Source organism: Cucurbita pepo, chromosome 17 (genome assembly GCF_057944985.1).
Source record: "Cucurbita pepo subsp. pepo isolate OVF chromosome 17, ASM5794498v1, whole genome shotgun sequence".
Classification (NCBI taxonomy): domain Eukaryota; kingdom Viridiplantae; phylum Streptophyta; class Magnoliopsida; order Cucurbitales; family Cucurbitaceae; genus Cucurbita; species Cucurbita pepo.
In genome coordinates this window covers 3,613,462-3,641,023 of record NC_141814.1, presented here as the reverse complement: position 1 = coordinate 3,641,023, position 27,562 = coordinate 3,613,462, and the positions used below count along the sequence as shown (strand labels likewise).

At 36.3% G+C, this 27,562-nt stretch overlaps 4 protein-coding genes and 1 long non-coding RNA gene across 10 annotated transcripts; 3 read left to right on the top strand and 2 right to left on the bottom strand.

Moving 5' to 3' along the window:
- The first annotated feature begins 812 nt into the window (after positions 1-812).
- LOC111779400 (uncharacterized) lies at positions 813-2,457 on the top strand. Its single transcript, XM_023659570.2, has one exon. The coding sequence runs from the start codon at positions 1,270-1,272 to the stop codon at positions 2,290-2,292; it is 1,023 nt and encodes a 340-aa protein (XP_023515338.2). The 5' UTR covers positions 813-1,269; the 3' UTR covers positions 2,293-2,457.
- A 1,425-nt stretch (positions 2,458-3,882) lies between these two features.
- LOC111778525 (PHD finger protein ALFIN-LIKE 5) lies at positions 3,883-6,954 on the bottom strand. Its single transcript, XM_023658416.2, has 5 exons — positions 6,656-6,954; positions 5,838-5,870; positions 5,396-5,624; positions 5,167-5,296; positions 3,883-4,520 (listed from the first exon to the last, which is right to left on the bottom strand). Exons 1-5 carry the CDS (start codon positions 6,750-6,752, stop codon positions 4,254-4,256), a joined length of 756 nt encoding a protein of 251 aa, XP_023514184.2. The 5' UTR covers positions 6,753-6,954; the 3' UTR covers positions 3,883-4,253.
- A 1,420-nt stretch (positions 6,955-8,374) lies between these two features.
- On the bottom strand, positions 8,375-13,162 carry LOC111778524 (phospholipid:diacylglycerol acyltransferase 1). The gene is made up of 6 exons (XM_023658415.2): positions 12,225-13,162; positions 11,606-11,828; positions 11,187-11,470; positions 10,373-10,700; positions 9,731-9,990; positions 8,375-9,162 (listed from the first exon to the last, which is right to left on the bottom strand). Exons 1-6 carry the CDS (start codon positions 12,647-12,649, stop codon positions 8,679-8,681), a joined length of 2,004 nt encoding a protein of 667 aa, XP_023514183.1. The 5' UTR covers positions 12,650-13,162; the 3' UTR covers positions 8,375-8,678.
- A 6,039-nt stretch (positions 13,163-19,201) lies between these two features.
- LOC111778091 (protein Brevis radix-like 2) lies at positions 19,202-23,484 on the top strand. Of its 6 annotated transcripts, none has more exons than XM_087118950.1 (6): positions 19,202-19,521; positions 20,030-20,195; positions 20,529-20,902; positions 21,148-21,286; positions 21,397-21,779; positions 23,097-23,484. In XM_087118950.1, exons 2-6 carry the CDS (start codon positions 20,076-20,078, stop codon positions 23,173-23,175), a joined length of 1,095 nt encoding a protein of 364 aa, XP_086975076.1. In that variant the 5' UTR covers positions 19,202-19,521; positions 20,030-20,075; the 3' UTR covers positions 23,176-23,484. The 6 variants fall into 6 exon arrangements, with proteins under 6 accessions (XP_086975076.1, XP_086975078.1, XP_086975075.1 ...); XM_087118952.1 differs by having other exon boundaries at positions 19,998-20,195; XM_087118949.1 differs by having other exon boundaries at positions 19,966-20,195.
- A 720-nt stretch (positions 23,485-24,204) lies between these two features.
- Positions 24,205-27,562, top strand: LOC147787491 (uncharacterized). Its single transcript, XR_015413252.1, has 3 exons — positions 24,205-24,392; positions 24,701-25,366; positions 25,475-27,562. It is a non-coding gene; the product is annotated as an uncharacterized LOC147787491 (long non-coding RNA).

Below are 27,562 nucleotides of genomic sequence, written 5' to 3'. Positions count from 1 at the left end.
ATTGCAGATCCATTTTATGTTTATTAATTTATTTGTTGGGATGAAGATGAGACTTGTAGAGTTGAATATATTCCTGTCTGATAATTAAAGGACAATTGATGTGCAAAATAAGGCGGCAAAAAACGTACAAGAATGAACAACAACAACCAAACCCATTGACTTGGACAGCATATTATATATTTACACGTGGCATTTTAAATATATGTTATTCATTATAATATATTAATCATGTCGTAAGTTCGATTCAAATTAAAAATTTGGTTTTAAATATTGGAACACGGATTTTAAGCTTTTGATATGATCTTGTAGCTGAAACATGTTTTGTGTCACTTGAACTATGCTCGTGTTTGAAAAAATCAGTCAATTTCGTATATGAGTTTTATTATTATTTCTAATCAGATGCCTATTATGGTAAAAAAATTTATTGCCTATTTTGCCGTCTTGTAATGTTTTTCAACTGAAACATCGATAGTTTGACCTTAGAGATGTTTTACAGAGCGGGGGACAGAGACAGAGAGGTCTTTTCCTTTGTTGTCTCTGTCCCTGTCTCTCTCATTTTCCATTTAAACGGGGATTTCCAACTTAAAACAGATAAAATTTGGTTGGTGAATTTCATGAGCCTATGCCACAGAGGATAAAAACTCAAAAAAACCGGTTCCGATGGATAGGGTTTACACGTCACCTGTTGGTTTAAACGACCCGCCGCTTAGCAGCCCAACATAGGTGGAAACCCTAACAAAGCAAAGCTATCCATATTTTCTAATCGGAAACCGCCACGTGTCGGTCTTATTTTACCCTCTTATTTATATTTCCTTCACACCTCCTTCCTGTCTCACCCGGTTCCCCTTCTCCTCCTACCTCTCCTACCGCCATTAACACCCAAATCGGAGCCCCAAATTTCCTTCTTCTTCTCGTTCCATCTCCAATCCACTGGTTTTTCAAGAATTTTCTCCGGTGAATGTTGTCGTTTCACCTGGAAATGGTGGATCAATACGTCGTTGAATGTGTTCCATCGAAGACCTGGTTCCACAAGAGGAAAAAACTTTTGAATTGAATAATTCGAGATCGGTCTCTTTTGTGAAATTTGTATATTAATCCAAAATTTTGTACAGTCTTGCCTCGTTTTTCGTCATATGTTTTCTTTGCATCGATTCGGTTGTAGACGGAAGAAGTGGCGGCGGAGATTTGAGCTTTGAAGATTGAAGTTGATTCTGAATCATTTGATATTTCGTTTTTTTCTTCTGTGAAAGATTGTAGAAAGTGGCGAAGATGAATTTGGGAGCGGCGGAGGAAGAATCGCCGCAGGAGATTCATATCCCTGCCGAAATCGATTGGCAAATGCTTGATAAATCTAAATTCTTCTTTCTCGGTGCAGCGTTGTTTTCAGGCGTTTCGGCGTCTCTTTACCCTATGGTGGTGTTGAAAACTCGTCAACAGGTTGCTTATTCGGAGCTTCCGTGCATCAGAACTGCATTTTCTCTCGTCCGCCATGAAGGTTTTCGTGCTCTGTACAGAGGATTTGGAACTTCTCTGATGGGGACTATCCCTGCTAGGGCTCTGTACATGGGAGCCCTAGAGTGTACAAAGAGCTATGTCGGAACCGCCACTGTTAGAATGGGATTTCCAGAGGCTACTGCCGCTACAATTGCTAATGCAGCCGCTGGATTGAGTGCTGCAATGGCCGCTCAACTCGTATGGACTCCCGTTGATGTAGTGAGTCAAAGACTGATGGTTCAAAGTAGCTCCTCCATTCATTACATCAATGGAATCGATGCGTTTCGAAAGATCCTCAACGCCGATGGTCTCCGAGGCCTCTACCGAGGCTTCGGGATATCGATTATGACATACGCGCCATCGAATGCGATGTGGTGGGCTTCTTATTATGTAGCACAGCGGCTGATTTGGGGAGGAATTGGATGCTATCAAGCTAAGAAGGTTGTTGGTGAAGGCAATGACAATGGGGCTAATGTTTACAGGCCAGATTCCAAGACTGTGATGGCAGTACAGGGTGGGAGCGCAGCGATGGCGGGCAGTATCTCGGCTTTGATAACAATGCCTCTTGATACAATCAAGACAAGATTGCAGGTTTTGGATGGGGATGAGAATGGAAGAAGAGGGCCAACAATTGGTCAGACCTTGAGAAATTTAGTAAGGGAAGGCGGGTGGGCGGCGTGTTATCGAGGTTTGGCGCCCCGGTGCGCGTCGATGTCGATGTCTGCAACGACAATGATCACCACATATGAACTTCTCAAACGGCTATCAACCAAGAATCAAGAGGGTTTAATAAGCTAAACAGATGATTCTAAATGCTGAAGATTGTCATTTTCTCAAACTGTTTCTGATCATTCCATTTGGGATTTCGTTTTTTTTTTTTCTTTTTTACAATCACTCTGCCTTGTTCATATAGTGTAAGGCTTCTCAATGTTCATATCTTAAATGTGTATTAACTTTGGTTTAGTGTTGGGAATGGGTGTGACATATGATATGATATCGTGAATTGTTCTTGGACTACATTTGAGATCTTTCTTCCTTATAGCGCCTGAGAAAGAACAGGCAGACCAATTCCTGAACGTAGTCCAACCCTTCGGTCCTTCTGATTCTGAGAAGGAACTACTTCTTTCAATCCTTTCGGTTCGTATGGCGTTCATATAAACATTGGACTGTCTATAAAGTCGTCTAATCTAGCATCAGGTGCCAAAGCGACCTGACAGTACCTTTGTTAGGTATGAGAGAGACTGGCGCGGGTCAGTAGCTCAGGTAATATGGGTTCAGGAAGGTTCCGGTTTCACTATATCTTTTCTAGAGAGCTTACCAGACGAAACCAGGCCTTTCTAACTTTTTTCTTTATTAAAGGCTGGACTAGAAGGGATAGTAGACCCGAGAGCTGCTAGTATTAGAGCACACTAGGGGTATTTAAAAAACTAATCGAAAAAACTGATTATTCTGATCCAACCTATACCGTTTTACTTGGTTATAAACTTATTTTTTGTTGGGTCCAATTCAAATAAATGAAAATTTTTTGAATTAACAAGTGGGTTGTCGTGACCTAAGAATTTGGTTTTTCTACTTTTACTCTCCCGACTTTGAGGCTTCTAAGAAGGAGAAATTTGGTTTTTCTACTTTTACTCTCCCGACTTTGAGGCTTCTAAGAAGGAGACTCCCGACTTGGATGCTTCTAAGAGGGAATTCACTCCTGACTTGGAGGATTCTAAGAAAGAATTCACTCCCGACTTGGAGGCTTCTAAGAGGGAATTCACTCCCGACTTGGAGGCTTCTAAGAAGGAATTCACTCCCAACTTAGAAGCTTCTAAGAAGGAATTCCGAAAATTATTAAGCGACAACGAATCTACTTTTTCTTCTTATAAATTCTCCTAAATTGAAAATTTATAATTAGTTTTACAATATAATTTTTTTTCTTATAACACAATCATACCTACTATATTCAATTTTGTAATTTTTTTCAATTACTTATTTTTCAAATAATCTTTAAAATAATTAAATCTTTAGCCATTTAGAAGATAATTTTGAATTAAAAACATATATTGAAACTGAATTGAAAATCTTAATTAAATATTTAAAAATAAATAAATAAAAATTCTACAACTAACATACTTTTAACCACTTTAACTAACCCAATCCAGAAGAATTAAAAGATTATTCTTGTGAAAGTCAAAAAAATATAAACAATAATTACAAGATTCCACATAGAATTAAGTCATAACGCCCAGATATAAGACATTCATGCCATAAATAGCTGGGCCAACCCTATACATCAAAAATTATAATGGTAGTGGGACCCTTGGTTTCTAATCCCTAATTTCAAATCCAAACTAACTATAACACAATAAATACTAATTATAAGATTTATTTATTGAAAAACAATGGAGGGACTAAAATGATATTTCACATAAATCTCATAATTGGAATCTAACAGGCAAATAGAACAGGAATAGAGCTGGTTCCACATCACTGAGCATCTCTTACTTGACTAAAATCAAAAGGTTAACATGGTTCATTCTTGAGAGCTTTCAAGGTTATAAAAGAGGCAATCTTATATTATATAGACTACCCATCATCTAGACTTTACATATAAGAAACAAGGGAAGGCACTGAGAGTTACCCAAAACTGGATACCTGAAGTAGTCTAAAGCAAAGCACTTACCTTGTCGCTGATTCCATTAACCAAAAGGAAGATGAAAATAACACCACAGTTTTGCATTTGGCCTGCCTGCCTGCCTGCCTGCCTGCCTTTCTTAAACGCGGCCTCTCTTGTGGCTGCAGGATGGGCATTTGTATTGCTTGATGTGCTCTGCTTTGGCAGGAGTTATTCTCACGCATTTCCCATGGAACCACTTCTCGCAGATATCACAGCAAATCCAAAATTCATCTGATGCATAATTCTCACCACATGCCCCACACAACGTGTCTCCGTGCTCGTCTTCGTCTTCTTGATACAAGGCCTCTACCTCTTCCCTTGCCTGCGGTTGCCTTGAATACATTCCATGGATTTCAGCTTCCCTCTGAAAATAGTTGAAAGATTAGGATGAAGTAAATAATCCATGTAATTGATGATGTAAAATTGTATCAGACCAACAAGCAGCAACAATAAGTCTTGGGGTATCGATTTCGTTCTCGTGTAGGAGGAGAGGAAATAACCGAGTCTGACTGAGTCATACGGTACGGAAGAGATCAAAACAAATTCATTTCTAGCAATACAGATTATAAATCATGACACGAACTGGCAGGATTCGCGGGTGAAGCTGGAAGCTGCTGCACGACCACTGGAGCGACTATCTTAGCTGTGGGATCAGCCTTGCCTAAGGTGGGTGCACGGAAGGGTGAAGGCGAAACTCGAAAGGAATTTACTTCTTTTTCTATTTCCTTTTTCATTTGAATTTCCAAATCTCAAGTAGGTAAACCAACCCCGAAGAATTGGAGATTGTCCACCAGAACTATAAACATTATTATAGCTAGGACAGGCATAGTTAAACAAGCCCATATAAGATAATTGTCCCAGCTACATTCTTTTTCTATATGTAGAGGCAGGGGAAACACCTAAGCTACATTGTTTGTTACAACTACGAGATCGAAACAATGGTAATAAGAATAGAGTAGAACAAATAAAATCAGTCAACCAACTACAAAACTGAAGATCTATCAGCATACCGTTTTAAAGTTGGACTTGGATCTGCTACCATTAGCACTCGACGACTTTTCCTTGACCGGTTTCTTTGCAACACCAGTGACTACTTCAAATACAGTTGGCAAATCATTTATCATATTAAAAAGCCGCCTCCTGCATCAAAGAAACAAGGCAAACCATTTTATAGCAAGACCAACAATCATGATTGTTGAAATAACTCCAATGAGAACACTAAATTCAAAATGAAAATACCTATCAGCTTTATCAAATCCAAATCTCGCACCAAAATAGTAGGCAACAGAGAGCAACCAAGAATCGCTATGGACAGCAACCAAAGCCAACCAATCCCTTTCTTGCATACCATCTCTTGCAAAATTAATACCCAATGCTGGCTCTGGGAGTTCTGGAGGTACTTCTTCAGCAGGTAAATTAACTTCCCATACTTCATTTGGAAAACCATACAAGCATAGATTTTCCTTCTCTGTAGTCACCAAAAAACTGTTATAGATAGCTAAGGGATTGCTAAACTAAAGACTACGAATATGAAATCGAAAATTGGGATGGTAGCGCACAGAATTGCGTGGATGGGGGTGGAGTCAAAAGTTCATATTCCAGATAACAAGGAGAGCACCATACACAATGAATTCGTGTCTTAAAAGATAAGATGTAAACAGAGATAACTAAAAGCATGTACCAGGATCACATTGTTGATAAAACTCTTCAACATCTGCAATGATAAAACTGAGAAGAATTAGACATTCGAAACTCGCAAATGAAGCCAAAAGCCAAGGTCCAAACAACCAACCGCTCCTAACTCTCAATGAAAGTTCCAGAAATAAAGAATCCAGCCGTTTACATTCTACATTTATCTAATACTTCATCCAAACACAAAATTCTTCAATTGAAATAAAAATCTTTAACAAACTATACAAGATCATGAACTTTTAGGTTTTGCATCGACTAAGTATCAGATATGATCAAGAAATTAGTTGCATAAACTTAAAAAATGCAGGCAAAGGAAGAGAGCTCTCTCTGGCTACAATAGGAATACTCCGTCGCTCTCTTATGTCTCACCGTATGCAGACGGCCATGCATGTACACAAATCGACAAGAAGAAATCGATCCACATCCAGGAACAAAATTCATCATGCAATTTCAACGCTTATACAGTGGAAAACTAGAGTGAGATTCATAATTGCACGGCCACACTCAAGTAAGCCAAGAACAGCATTAGAAAACACATTTTCTCTTATCCTAATTACTCCTCATTCGGAAAGCACTTCCGTTTTCTCTCTCAAAAAAGAAAAACCAAACGGCAACATCACGAACAAAAACGCCAAAATCAACCAAAAAAACAACGAAAAGTAAACCAATTCATTCCAAAATGGAGGAAGAAGGACATAAAATACGTACTAAAGCCATGAAAACAGCAAAAACATACAACGAATTTCCATCGCGCCTGGTTTTATCCTTGTCCGAATACGAGTCAACAAGAAAAGGAAAGAGGAATACCTACGGTGAGGGCTTTGATGACGCCACTTCTTCGGCCTCTAAAATCACTGAAAACATCTTCGACTGAACGATTATGCACTGCGCCACCTCCATCCATTGCCGTTTCTTCTTGGTCGTTCTTGCACCTTCTCGAGACGAAATTGAGTCAAAAAGGAAAATAAAAACTGGAGATTACCAAAACGGAGAGACAGAGAGACAGAGAATCAATTAGCGAAGATTGAATATATGGCATCGATCGTGAAACGGGAAATTTGAATTTGATGAAGGGAATAGTCGGATTATTGAGATCTCTGTCCATTACCGTATTTAGGATCTAATGCCTTGTAATAAAATAATTAATTTTTTTTATTTTATTTTATTCAACTTATAATATTATTTTTTTCCCTTAATGGTAGAATCTAATAATTAAAATAAAATAAAATAAAATAATTTGATGGTGGCATTAACATGAAACATTTAAAATTATATTAAATTAATTGAAATGAAAGCCTAATTTTTTTTTTTTTTTTTTAAATCCTTTAGCTTAATATTATTTTTCACCAAATTTAAAAATTCAATTGTTGTAATAACTAATAATTAATCTCTCGATATTTTTATTTTAAAGGGACGGAATTTATTCTAAATAAGTTATATGATTTGTATTTATTGTTGTAATTTAAATTTAAATTCAATATTTAACTAATATTTAAAGAAATTAAATTAAAATCCTAGTCATTTTTTTGCTCAAAATTTTTACAATTAAATATTTTATTTCAAAAATATTTCAAAAATGTTTTTAAAATATCCTTCGACCTCGGAACTTGTTTCACAAATATTTTTGAGTTTTCAAAAAAAAATTAAAAACTCCCCCATAAAAGTTAAGAAGAAAATAGTCTATAAAATGCAGATCGTCGTTACTTCCGCATATTACGGGTAACGTAGGAGACATCTCTATTTTTTCCCTCGGGAATCCTTAGAATTACAAGTGTTTAGCTTTCAATTTGCCTCTGACCATCAAATGAAATGTGAATAACCCGTCCTCCTCTCTTTAAAATAAAGGATGCTTTTGGTTCTGTTAGTGCTCGAAACAATTTAGTCTTCTCCATGTTACTATATTTCTGGAGTCAATAACTTTATATGAGGTACTACTGAACTCAATCACTTGCTGCCGTTATTCTTCAATTTCTCAAATTGGATCAGTGATCGATTTCTAGAACTATTTAATGTTATTTTTAGAAGTTCACATATAAACAAATGAAACGTTTTAAAGTTTAGGAGTATTTTTATTTTATAATCGACTCTCTTTGTGCTTCAGGACCCATGGTAACAACAAAGAGTAACAACAAAGAGTGCTAAACTATTAGAAGGAGTCGAAACTACGACCGTTAAGAAGTTGCATCCTTCCAAATAGGAACTTACGTTGTACCTGTAAACCAACCTTCTACGGCAAAATAGGCACAAGGAAAGAGCAATAGACCGGACCAACCTACAAAAATGAACCTTCCAAATAGGAACTTACGTTGTACCTGTAAACCAACCTTCTACGGCAAAATAGGCACAAGGAAAGAGCAATAGACCGGACCAACCTACAAAAACGAAACGATCCCTCCGTAACCAGTCATCCATAATATCGAATAAATCATTTTCGTCTTTGATAATTTTACTGGACCATGAATTTTTTTTTCTGATGACAAGGCATATTTGATTATTATACTTATAATATGATTAATAAATAAGAACTATAGGAACAAGATGGGAGGATGAATTTGTATTTATACATCAAGAGATGATCATTCTAATGTGTACCCTAATGATTATGTAAAGCAAAAACAATGGTGAAAATTGTTCAACCAGTTCCAACCAGTTCTAATTGAAAAATACAAGAGATTTCTGAAAATGATCTTTGGACAACCAAATTAAAATGTGGTTTTCCCATACTCCTAAAATTACCATAGTTGAAATGGATTCAGTTTCGATGAATTTTGCTAATCATATCTGAACAACATGGATCATAATCAACAACTACCAACTAACATCGATCTCATCACAGAGGCAATTTGATCTTCTCTGACCATTTAAAGATATCAGAATAGACTCGATCGCCTCCCAAATCTTCCCCTTGTGCACCCGCTGCTATTCGAATTATATCTTCGATCAACGCAAAGTTCCCCATTATATCGACGTGAGCACCGCTCTGTGTTCCTCGTCCTTCTAGCAAGTTTGATGGGGGAGAGTGATTGTATTCTCTAACGTAAGTTCGGATTCCTGAAGGATTAAATCTGGTTTTCCCACGCCAGCCTTTTGCACACATGTAGCCAGCACTTAGTACAGGTACAGTTTCGTCTCCATCGACCGTGTAGACTCCGTCCTTCAGACACCCATCTTCATCACCATCATTAGCTGCAGTATCAATCTGAAATGGAATGTAACATTCAGCTGCAGGAGATAGCTTGTAAACATAAGCTCTTTCGGTCGGAATTCCAACTCCATACAAAGAAAAGATCTCCATGTCCGGAGCATTTGGCAATCTGCAGAGAAGTTTGATGTTGTACAAAGTTCAATAAACCAAAAGATTGGATAAGGATTCTCATATCGTTCTCAAAGGAATTCAGAGTTCACTGAGACCAAATAGCACAAAAAAAGAGGAAAAGTGCAAGTCTTGGCCAATTCAAGAGGTTCAAGAGGCAAGTCTCTACCAAAAGTAACAACAAAACACATGAAATGTTATCTTTTCCTACAACCTTACCTCGCTCGGTTACCGAAATACTCAAAGGGGGGTGCCTATTGCCCCTACATACATAATATAAGATTGTTCGGGGGGTGCCTATTGCCCTTACATACATAATATAAGATTGTTGAACGTGGCCATAACGACGAAGTGGCTCCCAAAAAAACTACTAGATACAAATTTCATATTTATGTCCTCTAATAACCAGCTAAAACAATTTTTAGATACATTTCAATTAACTCACATGCATCTAATAATTTTTTCCCTCGTCCCCACTTATTCACCTGTCTTGTTTCTAGCGTTAGTTGTTGTTATAATACCTATATGTATATATATTTACGTAAAATCAAGAAGGATAAGATTATCACCTTGTCTCCAAGGGGTTTGACCAATACTTGTATTGGTTGTATTTCGGATCATCCAAGTTGTCAGCAATCCCATAAGAGAAATGGGCACTCCCACGTTCCATTGTATGTGGGGCAACATAATGAAGTAAATCTATGATCGATCCAGCGGTATAAACTTTGTAATCTGAGATTGCTCTGATACCCTCAATTCCCATGTCATGGTATTCAGTCCAAACGTCTTTGCACGTAGCATTTGCAATATTGTGACCCTTGATAGCATCCTACACCATTATAAGGCATGAAACATAAGACTTCCTCCAAGAAAATCATCCAGATGACTGCAAGTTTTTCCATAAAAGAATTGAGAAAATGAGGAGATCGACGATTTATCCATCAGTGAAGTTTTTCCAGAGCTAAATCAATTGTAGGTTACTTAAAAAAATTAAATTCAAGTTTGAGCCTCGACATATTTGAAGCACAACTTTTTATGAAATGTTTACCTGATGGACTTAGTGCTGACAACCTCTTAACTCATTATAAGCCAACCCCTCACCATAGGGCAATTATTTGCCTGAAATCTAATCACCTAACTACTTATTTATGCTTCGAGACAGGACTGATTAATTAAATTAAAAATCATTATACTAAGGAGAAGAGCCTTACCAAAAACTCAATCCTCTCAATCTCAGATGAATCTGCTTCAGCTATGTCTTTCCCAAAAGATATAATTCTTCCATAGTGAACTTTCTTTGAAGAAGGAACAGTATCTCCATCACCGTCATAACCTCCATTACGTGTATCATTGTTTTTTAGCCTTCTTCTGCTGGGAACATGGCCATCTTCAGGTGACCAATCAAGGGCACCCCATATAACATCCCCTCCTTTTGGTATCATTGACATGGTCGAATCCCAGGTACGAGTCATCTTCATTACATGCTGCAATGTTTGAATGCGAAATAGATCGTTGTCCAAGAAGACTGGTGCAATAGCCCTGCATTATGTGAAGCGAGAGACATGAACTCTTTCAGTCAACAAAAACCTCAGGATTTAATGCTTGCAGATTCTTAATCAAACAACTTATTTTACATAGCAACCTTGTGGCTAGAAAAAGAAATACTCCAAAATGTGCCTTATAGAATTCAAAAAATTAATGGTTTTTAAGTGACTTGAAATTAATCCAAGCACACTAGGAGAAATCTACAAGCTAAGAATTAGAGCCTTATAGCTATTGGCATAGACTAAGGTGACCTGACATTACTACACAACTTGCTAGAGCCTAGACGATTGGTGACATAAAAGTAGGTATATCGATAACTCGAGTTACTATCATCCTAGACAACTTCCAGACTTAAGAATTCAAGGACAAACTTCAAGTGCCTGCTGTAAAAATAGTCATCAGACTGGATACAGGATTTTCTTTCCTAACCATGGAAACACACACAGACATACACACAACAGGGAATTAAGTGATAGAGACCTGGCAACTGCAATATCCTTAGCTTCAGCAGAGAAAAGCCCAGCAACAGCTTTGGGAACACCTAGAAATGGTCCACCAATATTTATAACTGCTTTTATATGCTTAGCGCACCAGTCTGGTCCTCCCCCTCCACCCATTGGTGCCGGTGCTTCAACCCACTTCATAAAGTGCAGGAAGTATAAAACGCCCATCGAATGCGGAATTATCACTGCCTTCTTCCCGCCATTTGTGGCAACCATCAGCTCTATGTTACTTTTTATTCTGCTGAGGGTTTGATCTCTAACCTTTATCATTTGAGAATTAAAATAATCAACAAACAATTACAAACAGTAAGTATTGCTGAAAATGGAGAAACATAACTGAAAATGATGATATTTTTATTAACTAGAAAATTGTGTTCCACTCCTCCAAATGATTACCTCTGTGTTCTGATATGAAATTCTCCAGTCATATGCAGCCATATACATAGTTTTTTCCTCGTAACCAATACGAGCCAAGTTAGCAATCAGGACTGCCCACACAAAATAACCAGGAGCAAAATAGTCGGCAGCAACAAGCCCACTGACAGGCCTGACCCTAACTCCTGGAGGATCTAATCCAGTTTCATTATCCAATGACATATGCTCTACCCAGCACGAAGGTCTACATGGGAAAAAGGTTCAACAAGCATAACAAATTTGGTCATGTAAAACCAACCAAGAGTTTCTTTGAATATGCACAAGCATCAAACAGTCCATTAGCAAATATTACTATTCAGAAGAATTCTTATAAGAATCAACCACACAATCAGAAGAATTCTTATAAGAATCAACCACACAATCAGAAGAATTCTTATAAGAATCAACCACACAACACCAACAACTTCAGGGAAGATCACAAATCCAATAGACACCAATGAACTTACAACCTCATACAATTTAGCTGCTAAATATCACTCTCTGGTTCATGTAGACCATTAACTAAAACCCAACAATTATACCAAGAAACATAAAATGTTAAACCATCCAAATGTACAGGGGAGCATATATTATCAAATACCTTTTATAAACTTCGCCGAATGTGCCGCCCCAGAGACGCTTCCTGAACAAACCCTCCGCGCATTCATGGCCTTCCCAAAGTTCAAGCCCACCAGTGACGATTCCCGGCACAAACACCACTGGATGATTCACCTTCAACCCCTCTTTCTTCAATTTGACACCCGGCGGATCGGGCAATGGCCCTGTGATTGCCTCCGTCACATACTGAGGCAAAGATGCCGGCATCGCATTGTAAAGGAACAACAATAGCCACCATGTCGTACAGACGCACCCAACAAACCAGCAACAATTATCAACACACGACCACCTTTTCTTTGCCTTAACTTCCTTTACTTGTCCGCTAACCTTCTCCTTCTTATCGTCATCTCCATCCTTCTGAATATTGGTATCTTTTTCCACTGCCTTTCTCCGACGTAGCAAAGACATATTTCGAAGTACTCAATCAAGAATCTCTAACTAAAATTTCATAAATTAACTATTCTGCAGCACAGCTTCATTCTCAAGTTTATATACCGCAATTCCAATCGAAATTCTCTCTAACTTGAACGAAACAAACTAATTTAGGGAACGAAACCCCAACAATCCAATTCGTGTATGTATCAAAATTCTAATGTAGTGAAGAATAAATCAAATCTGTCTCCCAACACGTGAAAGTTACATTTCTCGGCGGACAAACAACGCCAATTCCAAGCTAAGAAAAAAAATACCTAAAAAGCTATTTTTAAAGGAAAAAAACGCATTTCAAGAGATAAAGAACAAAAAGACTGCCCTCGAATATAAATGGAAACTTTATCGTCAGTTCGTGCAGTTACAAACAGAAGCTTGAGCTTATCGATCAATGGCGAGTCGGATCGGGAGGAGCAGCCGACTGCTCTCAGCAAGATAGCAAAATTATGGCGCAGAAACGAAACTAGGCTCTACGTGCGTGCTATTGCTTTCAGATTTTGACTCAACCGGTTTAGATAAAATGCAATTTAAAGAAATTGGATATTCCATTTATTGCGTGGCGGAATTTCATTGGTTCAGGGTTTTGGGCATCTCTGTATTCTTCGTCCATTGAACTGAATTGAGTGACGTGATTGTGGAGGACCGTTCTTTTCCGTGTGCGCCACCGCAGTGGATTCTAATTTCTGTGTCCCTGGACCCCAGCACGTGAAACATGTGTGCTACGTCGTCGTTTTTACATTATTAAGAGATAAATCATCGAAAATATTTTTATTAAGAAAAAAGAAAAAAATGTTAAACTTGATGAGGTAATATTAATAATTTTCATGACTTAAGAATAATAATAAAATAATTATTAAGTAATTTTTTCTAAATAAATACAAAACACTTGATCATATATTTCAGTTGGGTTTAAACAATTATTACTCTTAAAATATATTTTTTTATTTATGATACAATTATTTATTTATATATATATTTGCTTCTTTTTTTTTATGATAATATATTTTATTATTCATTATCCAACTAACATTTTAAAGTAGTTTTTATCTATTTATTTCTAATTAAATGCTTCGAATTTAAATTAATTCGATAATATATTTTTATTATAGTTATTATTTTTTTATAAAAGGCGAAAGTATTAATATTTTGACTATTTTTTTTTTATACTAAAGGTACAAGTATTAGTATTTCATATAATTCACTAATTATTATTTTAATGGATGACGTAGCTTTCTTAATTAATTTTGTACCATTATTTTTAAAGGTCAAAGTATTAATATTTCATATAATTCACAAACTAATTATTCTACTTTTGTCGTTGTTTTTTTTTAATGGTACTAATAATTATTATTCATGAAAAAAAAAAAGAAAAAAAAACGTGCCCTGTTTAATTTTTAATTTTTATGCTTTAATAAATCTTTAATTATTGGTGGTTGTTTATTTGAAGTTAATTTCTATTTTAATATTTAATTTTAAAAATGATTTAACCAAAATTAAGGAATTTTATTTATTTATGGAGGCTAAATTTAATATTTAAAATTACATTAATTAAAGCAAAGTATTTCAATATATATAAAGAGAGAGAATTGGGCCGGCCATTGTATTATTGACGTTTGGGCCGCACCGTTTCAATTGGGCTTCGAGAGAAGGTTCAGTTCGGTGATGATCATTTTTGTAACATTATTTATTTATTTATTTATTTAAAAGCCCAAAAAAATAATATTTAAAAGTTTGGAGATAATGTATGATGTGTCGATAGATATTCATCAACATAGTAATAATTTTATAAATATTTTTTTAATATAGTATTAATAATAAGGTTATTTTTTTATTTTTTAATATTAATAAAAGCTATATTTGAGACAATATTAAAAATTTAAAAGTATTTTTTAAATAAATTATTTCTTTTTTCAATAAATTTTAAAGATATTTGTTTATTTTATGATATTTTATTAATTGGCAAGGGATTCCCAAAATAGGGAAGTTGTGATAAATAAAAATGATAAATAATAATTTATATACATATATTTATTTATATATATAAATGCATGTGATTGATGAGGCTGTCACCTTAAAAGCAAAGCATTAATTTTTACCAAAAAAAATATTAATTTAATTACCCTGCCAACTCGACTTACTATTTTAACGATTTTTCCAGATGGGAAAGAATTCTATTTTGTTAATTAATTAATTAATTTTGTTTATTTTATTTATTTTATTTTATTAATATATTTTTATATATAATATTAATTTTGGTAAGAGTTAAATATTTATAGAAGGAAATGAAAATCTTATTAAATAAATTAGGAGTTCACTAATCATAATATGGATTTAATAAAGCTTATTTTATATCGTTATTAAGTATATAAAAAAAACGTCAAATTATAATGAAAATAATTGAAATTTAGGTTCTCTCGAACAACCCTGTCAAAAATATTTTCATTTGAAAAAAACCTCTTGCATCGTCTACGGAAAAACTACGTATGCTCGAGTCTCTGGCCTCGATTTAAGAAGAAGGTTTTGGAAAACGGGGTAGAGAGTTTTGAAAGCAAGATTTGAGAATTTGGAAATGGTGTTATATGGGGATGTAAGCAAAAAGGTAACAACAACGACTTACTTCATATAACTATCGGGTAGGAAGAAGTTGACAACTAGTCATATCTGCTTATAGTACATCTTGGGGCTTTTAGCTCTTGCAGGTGTAGACACGATTTTGGTGAACGGTCATACATCCTCGTATTGACCTAATATGGAATGGTAAAGACCTATCTAGGACGAAAACATATAAAAGGGGTGTGGAAACCTTTCCCTAACAGATGTGTTTTAAAGCGTTAAGGGGAAGCCCAAAAGGGAAAGCCCAAATAGTACAATATCTGCTAGTGGTGGGTCTGGACCGTTACAAATGGTATCAGAGTCAGGCATCGAGCGATGTGCCAATGAGGAAGCTGTTCCCTGAAGGGGGTGGATTTGGTGAGGGTCCCACATCGATGAGAGAAAGGAACAAGTGCCAGCAAGAACACTGGGCCCTAAAGGGGGCTGAATTATGATATCCCACATCGGTTGGGGAGAAGAACGAAACACCTTATTTTTAAAGCCTTAAGGAGAATCTCGAAATAAAAAACCCAAAGAGGATAATATTTACTAGCGGTGGGTCTGCCCTTAAGGGGGGTGGATTGTGATATCCCACATCGGTTGAGGAGAAGAACGAAACACCCGAAATACCCGATTTTTAAAGGTTTGAAGTGAAGTCTGAAAGGGAAAACCCAAAGAGAATAACATCTGACGGTGGATCTGCCCGGGGGTGGATTGTGATAAATAAGTAATTGTAACGACCCAAATCCACCGCTAGCAGATATTGTCCTCTTTGGGCTTTCCCTTTCGGGCTTCCCCTCAAGGCTTTAAAACGCGTCTGCTAGGGGAAGGTTTCCACACCCTTATAAATGGTGATTTGTTCTCCTCCCCAACCAACGTGGGACATCACAATATAAATGGGGTAGACACGAGGCGGTGTGCCAGTAAGGACGCTGGGCCCCAAAGGGGGGTGGATTTGGGGGCGGTCCCACATCGATTGGAGGAAGGAAAGAGTGCCAGCGAGGACGCTGGGCCCCGAAAGGGGGTGGATTGTGATGTCCTACATTGGTTCGGGAGGAGAACAAAGCACCATTTATAAGGGTGTGGAAACCTTCCCCTAGCAAACGCGTTTTAAAGCCTTGAGGGGAAGTCCGAAAGGGAAAGCCCAAAGAGGACAATATCTGCTGGCGGTGGATTTGGGTGGTTACAGTAATAATTTAGGTCATTCTTTATATCACTTTGGAAGCCTAGCTTTTTCCATTTGCATGTGCAACAGTTATGGTGTATTTAACCTCCCAATTGCAAGCAAAGCATAAAGCCCTAAAGTTTTTTGCTTTTTGTAATTTTTATGAATAATCATTATATACCTAAAATAATAATAATAATAACAATAATCCATTGCCTTGAAATCACAAACAGGCCAGCCCTTTACTTAGTTTGCCAAATATTTTAAACTTTATAATATAAAGTTTCATAAGTTTATAATATATTATATTATAAAGTTGTATTTGGACTTAACTTTACAAAGACATAATTCACGCTTGTCACCCTAAACAAAAGCATCCTCATTATTACATTTCTTTATTTAATCGATATGATATTCAAACACGAGCTTGATCACACGCCTTAAAGGAGCTTTAGTTTGACAATTTCTCGTTAACTTTACAAACCTAACCGTCTTCATCACACGCCTTATAAATTTAGGACTTACGGTATTAGTGTTTCCCTCTACCTAGCACTGAAATTTGTTGTTTGCTCGCGTATTTAAAATGCTTCATACAATGTCAAATAAGTTACTAGGTGTGTAACAGCTCAAGCCTACCCGCTAATAGATATTGTCATATTTGACCCGTTACGTATTGTTATTAGTCTCACGGTTTTACAATGCGTCTACTAGGGATAGGTTTTCACACCCTTATAAGGAGTGCTTCGTTTCACTCTCCAACCGATGTGAGATCTCAGAAAGTGTGTAACACTCGAGTAAAAGAGAGGTATATGAATGAACCGAAACTATGTTTGAATAAGAGCAAAACTAAGAATAGAAGGACTAAAAAATGCTTAAAAGAACTGAAAGTTACTACTTGTATCAATAAGGTGTATCTTCTTTTTCGGTAGCTCAATCATAATGCTGAAAAGACATGTCGGTATTAGAAGCAACGAGTAAGAAACATGACTATGTTGTAGGAGAATGTCGGGGCCATCGAGTGCCGAATCCAAAATATGAATCTTAACCGAATTAAAAACATGTTTTAAACGATACTACGATAGGGTTAGTAGGAAACATGGAAATGAGAGTGTCGTACTAGGAGTATCATTGTTGTGGTTAGAGCAAACAAATGAAATCATATTACTGCGTGTTTTGTTTGACAGGTTTTTGTTTGTCTGGAATAGGGACAACTACCGCCATCATCCAAACACGCCGTATTTGTGTAGGGGACGAGGGCAAAGGGAATGATACCCAAATCGACACGCTCACAACTCACGTGCTTTTGTTCCTTTTTTTTTTTTAATAATTATTTTTAAAAACTTACGGTTACGTACATAGATAATTAAAATCTCATAAAATTTAAATATAAATATTTAATATTGGTTACAAACGTCAAATATTCTTAATTTTAATTGTTTAAAAAATATTTATGAAATTTTAAAAGTAACATGAGTATCATTTTAAAAAAAAGTCTTATTGTTAAGAGGCGACAAAAAGTGTTTATTAACCGCTCATAAATTATCTCTAATTTTTTCTAATGTTACATTTTAAAGTTTACAAATATTTTAAAAATTCAAATGTATTTTTAAATACTTTATTAAAAATTTAAAATTAATTTTGAGATTTTTTTTTTTTTAAATTTAAGGATTATTGAAAATTTGAAATTTTAGAAATATTTTTGAAAAAGAAATACAAAATTGAAAGGCATTTTATTAATTTACCTTTTTTTTTTTAAATATAAATTGAATATAGAATATTTTGGATTTGGGTCAAAAGCACAACTAGCGACAAAAACGGTGCGCACATTGGTTCGGCTCCATGCCATTTGGTTTTGCGTGAGCACGAAGCTGGGATGGAGCCATTTTAATTTCTCCTAAGTCGACTCGGTCACCAAGCCTAAGCCGCCCATTACTTGTCTCTTTCTTCATTATTAACCTTACTTTGTTTGCATTTTTTCCAAATTAAATTACCCTAATTACATATTTAAATATTTAATATATAATTTTCAAAAATTGTATTAATTTTTATTTTAAACTTTTATTTTCATCCCATTGTACTCAATATTACAATTTTAAATAAGAAAGTAATTTTACTTCTATTTAAATTTAATGAGTTCTCCTAAATAAATAAAATAAAATAAAAAATAAAAAATAAAATATATGCATAAATTTAAGTTATTGCTATACGAGAAAATCCATTAATTTTATTGAAATTAGAGGTTCAAATTTCAAGTTAGTTATGATCTCGTACTAGCTATAACAACGAGACTACATTAGACTGTTTTGTCTCCTTCTACCCATAAACAACTATTAGGCTATCTCACTCAATCTATGCTCGTTTAATTAGATTTAAAGAAACACGTCTTGACTGACGGGCTTGTTCAACCTACATAATGTGTCTCCACACCATAACTCGATTTTTTCTCTAAACTGAAATCGAGATCAGGCATTGGATCATATTCAACGAGGATTTCACATTTATTGATACGTAGTTTCAAAGGGGTCGATGCTAAGAATATTTTCAATAATAAAAAAAATAATTGAGAATTAAAAAAAAAAAAGCTAGAATTTAAATTATTTATATATAAATTCCAATTTCCTGAATTTAAATGTTTTCGGAACAATTTTTTTTTATTTTTTATTTTTTTTATAATTACAATATATTTGTCGATCGTAGCGCACGTGAATAGGTAACGAACCACGTGACTGAATCATATCAAATTCCCCAACACAAAAACGCCTTTCCTCTTTCCCTTTTTTCTGTAGCGGCGGCCCTCGGCTGTACTGCGCATTGAACACCTAGCCACATAGGCCGAGTCTGCGCCGCGACGCGCCGCGCCGAGCTCTGCGTCTGTACGTGTACGCTGCTGCAGCCCAAATCTCAATGGTCCAGAGAGAGAGAGAGAGAGAGAGAGAGAGAGAGAGAGAGAGAGAGAAGAACGAAGAACAAGCAGAAGAAGAAGAAGAAGAAGAGGAGGAAGAAGAAAGCATTTGAGTGGTTTTCACTCCTCGTAGCTGGCTTTCACGCTGATCATCGCAAGCGAAAAAGCAAAAAAGCAGAAGAAAGGTTAAAGGTGCGAATGAATGCGATTGAAGGAAGGAAGAATCTGATGAGTTTGTGTGTGCATTTAAAGCTTTTGTAGCTACGAAACCCTCTTTCTCTAATCCCAACGATTCTATTCGATTCCATTATTTCCAATCCAATCCACTTTTTTCTTCTTCTTCTTCTCCGTGATCCGTTTCTTTCTCTTTCTACGGGACTTGATTGAAAGTTATGGAAAGCGACTGCTCGACGTGATCGTTTTCCATGCCAATCTTTTGCCTCTTTCGTGTCCTCTATATTCCGTAAGCTGCTGCTGAATAGTTCTCTTCATTCCATTCCACTTGCTTTTCTTTTCTGTTTGTTTGTTTGTTCGTTCGTTTGTTTGTTTGTTCCACAGCTTTATTTCGTGTTTGCTTTATTATTCTGTATTCCTCAGGCCTTTCGATTTTTCCTTCTCTTTTTGATCTTGTTATAGCTGTTATGAGACAAGATCTCGTGATTCCGCAGTGACTGAGCTTCTTGTACTTGTTTGACCCTAGTCATTTGCTGTGAAAGTCCGGTGGATTGGTGTTTTCTGTACCGGAGATGTTGACGTGTATAGCCTGCTCGAAGCAGCTCAACAATGGATCTCTGCACCAGCAAGAGGGAGAAGATTCCGTTGCTACACCGAGGACTAAACAAACAATCAAGGCTCTAACTGCTCAGGTTATGAGATTCTATCTCTGTTCTCAGAAATTTCAGGGAAATGGTTTTTGTTGCTGGTAACTTTGTGCAATTTGGAGGAGAATTTTCTCTGCTGGAATCGTTGTTGATTGAACATTTCGAAGATATTTATTCACTTTCGTTTCGATTTCTTTAACTTTCTCGGTAATCATAAAGAGAGCTAGCTAGGTAATTGTTCGATTTTCAACATCGGGAAAGAAGCTCGACAATGAATTGATGTGAAATTGACGTTTCCTGTGTTGTTTTTTACTTCCTTGAAATCTCGTTTTACTGTGAAATTGATGTTTATGACTGAATTTTTTCTGCTACTTTCAGATCAAGGACATCGCACTGAAGGCCTCGGGCGCTTACAAGAATTGCAAGCCATGTTCAGGCTCATCGAGCGACAACCGCAAGTATAAATATGCAGAATCTGATTCTGCATCAGATTCGGCGAGGTTCCATTGTTCCTACAGGCGGACTGGGAGTGCAAACTCCATACCAAGGCAATGGGGAAAGGAAATGGAGTCCCGATTGAAAGCTCTGTCAAGTGGGGAAGTGAGTCCAGCTTCTGTAAGTGGACGAACTGAGATTGTTTTATTGGAAGAAGACGAACCAAAGGAATGGGTAGCACAAGTTGAGCCTGGTGTGCTTATCACTTTCGTTTCATTTCCACAGGGAGGAAACGATCTCAAACGGATTCGTTTCAGGTAAATCATTTGGAATTCAACTGTTACTGAAGAAATCTATTTGTCTGGAAGTGCTGCTTCTTCACTTGTTTGTCAGCTTGTTTCATTTCTACTGTCTGAAACTTAGGAGGTGGAATCTTGTGATTTAGCTGCCATTTGAACTCTCTACTTCATTCCCTTCTCTTCTTTGCAAGTGTATAATGATCATATATTTCCTATAATTGTTTATGATTAGTTGCTAACCCTTGTTTTCTTTTGTTGATCAGCAGGGAACTGTTCAACAAATGGCAAGCTCAAAGATGGTGGGCGGAAAACTATGAGAAGGTTATGGAATTGTATAATGTCCAGCGTTTCAATAGCCAAGCTGTTCCTCGTCCACCTTCCCCTCCATTATCGGAAGACGATGTGAGTTTCGAGCATCATACTAGTTGTGATATACTGTCATTTCGTTTCAGCAGGTTTTTAATGGTTATAGACTTTGTTACATTATTAACATGAGTTCTATTCAATTCCAGGCCTCGAAGACTCAATCTGCCAAGGACAGCCCTGCTACTCCACCTTTGACAAATGAATGGCCTCCTCGAAATTCCGATCGACCATTGGGAAACTCGTCATCGGAATCACTTGATCACCACCCTAACCGATCCCCACATTGCTATGATTCAGGTGGTTTAGCTCCATCAGTTAAACCCTCTAGCGAAAATGACGCAAAGATTGAGACATCATCTGTAGATGGTTCTGTGAGGACCAGTGAGGGAGATCAGTCAGAAGAAGAGCTTTCTGTAAGTAATGCTAGTGATTTGGAGACTGAATGGATTGAAGAGGATGAACCAGGAGTCTATATCACTATTCGGGCTCTGCCAGGTGGCTCGAGGGAGCTAAGACGCATTCGATTCAGGTATTAATCTTTCATAATGAGAATAATGTACATCTTTGATAAGTCTCACAATTTCTGATTGTTACCTCCCCATGTGGGACTCAAAAAACCATTATAGAAATTAGGCACTCTGTATTATATCCTATAACGGCCCAGGCTTACCGCTAGCAGAGGTTTTCAAACCCTTATAGAAGGTGTTTCGTTCTCTTCCCAAACTGATGTGGGATCTCACAATCCACCCCTTTTAAGGGCCCAGCGTCCTCGCTGGCACTCGTTTCTTTCTCCAATCGATGTGGGACCTCCACCAAATCCACCTCCTTCGGAGCCCAGTGACACAATCGCGCTTTCGAAGGCAGCGGACTAGCGATTGTGTGGCACTCACTTTCCAGCGACAAGTGAGCTTAAGCCAATTTGTTCTTGCGTCGCCTACGGCCAAGCGACGTACGATCGAGCCTCTAGCCTCGGTTTTAAAAGAAGGTTTTAAAAAACGAGGAGAGAAAGAGATTTTGGAAAGAGACGTTATATAAGCAAGCAAGAGAAAGATAACAACGGCTTAGCATATATAACCTTGGGTAGGGAGAAGTTGACAACTAGTCATATCCCCTATAGTACATTCTGAGCTATTTTAAGTCTGGCTGGCCTAGACATGATATTTTTGAGGCGTCATACCCCCTAGAATTACAGAAGGAAAAACACTAGAATGAAAAGACATGACAAGGGTTGGCTTGTCATGGGCATGCGGCCATGGGCAACATGCCCTGGACGAGCATGACCGTGACACCCAGCATCCTTACTGATACATGCCTCGTGTCTACCCCCTTTCGAGGAACAACCTCCTTGTCGGCACATGCCCGGTGTTTGGCTCTGATACCATTTATAACTGCGCAAGCCCATCGCTAGCAGATATTGTCCTCTTTGGGTTTTCCCTTTCGGGCTTCCCCTCATGGTTTTTAAAACGCATGCGCTAGGGAGAGGTTTTCGCACCCTTATAAAGGGTGTTTCGTTCTCCTCACGAACCGATGTGGGATCTCACATATCTTGAGAGAATTACTAAATAAGTCTATGATCAATTGGCTGATAAGTTAGCTCGAAAAATTGAGGTCCTATCAAGCTTATAGTTTCACGTTTAAGCTAGAAATATCAACCTGAACCTAGCTCAACAGGTTAAGTCCATTATATGAGAGGTTTGAATCTCCACTCTTAGATATTGTCAAACTCAAAAAAGTGTTGGGCGTCGAAAAAAGTGCTCATTTCAGTCTATAAACTGAAAACTTTCATCATGTGTTTGATTTACTGCAAAAAAACACTGATCTTTAAGTATGGTTCGTTTTGACGCAGTCGAGAAAAGTTCGGAGAAATGCACGCGAGATTATGGTGGGAAGAGAACCGAACGAGGATACAAGAACAGTATTTGTGACGATGGTACGTGAATGGAATTGCATCTCGTTTTTTAGTTGCAGATTGCGGGTCGTTTTTTACATACCTCTCTGCCCTTTCTTTCTCTTACAAATCTAGACTTCTCTATGTGGCTTATGCCTCGTAATCAAAGGATGTTGAAAGATTATAACATTGGTTAGGTTGGTGGTTTTAGCCTTTAGGGGAACAGTAGAGATAACAGAATCTATACTGCTCCAATATTCCATGTTCATTCCAGAAAGAAACTAATGGTTGTAGTACTTTACTGTTCTGTACATTTGAGTGGGATTTGTCCAAAGACTTCTCTTTCTATGGACTTTCACTGGCCCATTAAGCTCTCTGATTTCAGGCCCATTTTCAGGCCCAAAATTGTGGGTCCTGGTTGAGTTTCTGTTGGGCTTGGATTGGATTAGAGGCCCAAATCTCTCTATGTTCCTTTTATTCCAACACTTTTTCGTTATTAATTATTAATTATTAGTATAATTATCTATATAATTATTATAAGGTTTTCAATGATAAAACAATATTTTTTCTGGATTTTTTTTTTAATAAAATATTTTCATTAATCAATCCATTTATAAAAATGATAAAATTACAAGTCGAACGAGCCCAATTCTATTATCTTGGATAATAAATTATTGAGTTGTGATATTGTCCACTTTGAGCACAATCTTTCGTGGCTTTGTTTTGAGCTTTCCGAAAAGGCCTTATGCCAATGGAGTTAATATTCCTCACTTATAAACTCACGATCTTCCCCTAAATTAACCAATGTAGGATTCACTCCCTAGTTTTTTTTTTTTAATACTCCATGTAATAATAAAAGAAATTTATTGTAGTTATTAAAAAAAATTAAAGTAATAAAAATATTATTGAACTTTTATCATTTTTTTTATTTATAAAAATATTAATTTTTAAAATTACAATATTTATAGGATAAGTAATATTGTAATTTTGGAAGAATAATAATATTTTTGAAATAAATGCTAAAGTTATTATTTTTATTATTTTTAAATTGTAGTTTAGGCTGAAAGAAATAATCTGATAATCTAAGCTTTGGTCGTCATTAGTTCTGATTGTTCGTCGTGAGCCGCTGGGATCTCGAAGATGTTACATGTTAACGGCCGTAGCAAGCTTCTGTTCTCTGAGCAATGGTGGATCTCTGCACCAACACGAGGGAGACGGGAGCTAAAGCAAGCCGTTGAGGAACTTATCTCTCAGGTAAATGATGATCGCGCTGGTTTATACCTAGTTGATTTCAAAGAAAATACTTCCGACTTGTTCTTCTGGAATCTACTTATTGAAACCTTATAGGAACGCATGAAGAAGAATCAGAGGAAATGCGGAGTAGTGACGTTTTTGTTTATTGATTTTAGTTTCCTTCACTTTTCTGTCACGAGACAGTTTGATTGGTGTTCTAATTCCAATTTTGAGTGAATCGGATGATGAAAATGAACTCTGGATAGTTTCTTAGTGTTTCCGATTATCAATGTAGGCTTATTTTTCTTTGAAATTGATTTTTGCATCAGAGAAGTTTCATCTATTTTCCGGTTACGAAGAACGTGAGCCTATGGAGCCTGTGTACTTGTGATTTGTTTCCATAGGAGGTAAATGATTTCAGACGAATTAATTTCAGGTATTGTTGGCATTGAGCTGTTGGTGAATACTCCGATTTTTCTGAATGTGGATCTCATATGCTTGTGTTCTTGTTCTGGTAGTGAATCTACAGAAATTAGCAACTAGAAATAGGAAATTTTGGGATTGTGAATTGACATTTTGTTTGCTTCCAAGTGCGTCCCTCAATGGGACCTATCTCTCGGAGTGGAACTCCTTTAAAATGCTTCCACTTATAATTCTACTGGCAAGTTAGTCCTGTAAATACATTTGGTGATTTCTGTCACTAGCTCTGCCTCTTGAGAAAACTAGAATACTCGTGCGGTAGAGCTATGAATAACAGTAATCTAGCTGAGACATTGCCTCATGTTATTCTTATTTCAATTTCTGGGCCTCTAAATTCAATCATTCCCTTTTGAATCTGAATGATGTATGTACAAGCTTGTTTTTCCATTCTATCAGCTGTAACTCGTTCAATAATAGATAGCAAGCTCAAAGATGGTGGATAAGCAGTTCACCTTCCAACCCTTCCAAGATCTGAAGCTAAAGATGAGTTTAAATCTATTACCTGTGATTTGGAGGTATATATTTGAATGAGATGGTTGTGATTTTACACTCTTATCATGTACTCTCTGGTGCTTCCATTCTATCAGAATTTAAAAAATTGTTCCCTTTTGTTATGCTTCAAGCTGGAGTTTAATGCTATTTTAGATCTTCAACTCCCCCTGGTCTTCCTCAAGATAGTAATATCCATTGGACATGGGCGACCCCTAGCGCGTTTAAAATCCTTGAAGGAAAGCCCAAAGATGACAATTCTACTAGTGGTGAGGTTGGGCGATTACACTACATCCATTTCAGGGCACAAAAGGGAGTTTAGATGTTTTCGCTTCAGGTATTGAAGATTTTAATTATGAAATTGCCTGTTTTATGCTCCACATATAGGACTCCATTAGATTTACTTTATTATATCATCAGCAGCCTCTTACTAGTTTGTGAAGAACAACCTAAAACTTTTTGAAATCCTTATTTCTAATTAGGTGCGCTGATATGAAATCAACCCAAGGGATAGTTTTGGAACGAACTACCTTGATGGTCAAGATCAAAAGTAAAGAAAACTCGTTTTTTAAACTTGTGATTCAAATCACTCCACAAGAGGTATGATCAATACCACTTGAATGACTCTAGCATGTAAGTTCTAAACATAAGAATTTGCAAACTAAAAATTTAGTTCTCAGCAAAGCTAAAATAAAAACTCTATTCTTCTCCATTCCAAAATATGATCTTAAGTCAATAAAATGGATGACTATTTATAGCCTTGAAAATAAACCTCATAATAACCAAAGGTTAATTGAAAGGTTGTAACTTTCGTAGCCATCAATACCATACCACTAACTAATTGTAATTAATAATTAAAAACAATTCTCTAAAACTTAAAAAATACAATAAAACATTCTTAAATCTAAATCATCCATTGCAAGATTAAAACACCTTATTTCGTATCAAAATGTTTGGGTGAAGGTTTGAGTTCGAGGTTTGGCAAAAGATGCAAATATTCCAATGTTTGCTCTGTTGGTTTGTCAACCCGGACAAACCCATGGGTTTTGACATAACTCCCATGCACAAACTTCTTAGCTTAAACTTCTAAACTGGATATTCACACACTTAAATATACACTTAAATACACACTTAAAAAATTTTGTTACTAATTGTCCTGCATAGTTTAGTGGATAAAATATCTATTACTTTCTTTAAAGTTGAAGGTTCAAGAACTACGAATCTCTTGGGACTGGGCTTTTGTCTGCCTTTCCATTTGACCCTTATAAATTTCTTATTCCCCAAAAATTTGGAGAAATTCATGATTAGCAAATTAGGAGCTCATCACTTGGTACTCTTGGAATTCTATTGGTCACTGTTTTTCATATTACATTTCTTATTTCATTTCTTTTGTTCTTAGACCTGCAGTGAAATCTATTTCTTGGAATTCTATTTCTTTTGTTCCATGTTGATGTGTGGATGATGAGCATATTATATTAACTCTTAGGAATCAAATAGTACGAATCAAAGGACGGTGAAAACTAACTTTTGCTGTAGATTTATTGGAATCAAAGGATGGCGAAAGCTAATATTAGCTATGCAAACATTTTTTCTGGAACTGAGCTTTCATGGAGAAGAATGATAACAACATTAGCTATAGTTCAATAGGAATCGAAGGATAGTAAAAGTTAACCTTAGCTCCAGACTGATAGGGATAGGAGGATGGTGAGAGCTAACTTTATCTCCATCGATACATCTTCGCAACTCGGCTGAAAACTACTTCGTTACTTTTTCATAAATCAATGATTTGTTATTACTATTTTGAAGACTATAGCTCAAAATATGAAGTCGGTAACAAATATATTAGCAAAGTATTGTTCAAGTTAACTAGTAACTATTAATGCAGATAGCCATCTTTGTTCCTTTATTAATGACTATCATAATTGATTTATTATATATTCGGATTTGCATGGATTTTTTTAGGGCTAAAATTTGTATTTACTTGAGAGTACTAATCCGATGGTACTAAAATCTTCGGGCAGTAAGTTTTTCGAGATTTTAGCTCTTTGGTTTAAAATGATACAACAAAGCGAAGTTGTATTCAAAATCAAAATTTAAACGATCGAGAATAATATTGTTTTAATATTTTAGAGTGTTGATGATGTTAATGGTGGTTGTGATAGTACGTAGAAAGGGGACGGAAAAAAGAAATTAAAGGAAAAGACAAGAGGGAAAAGTAATTC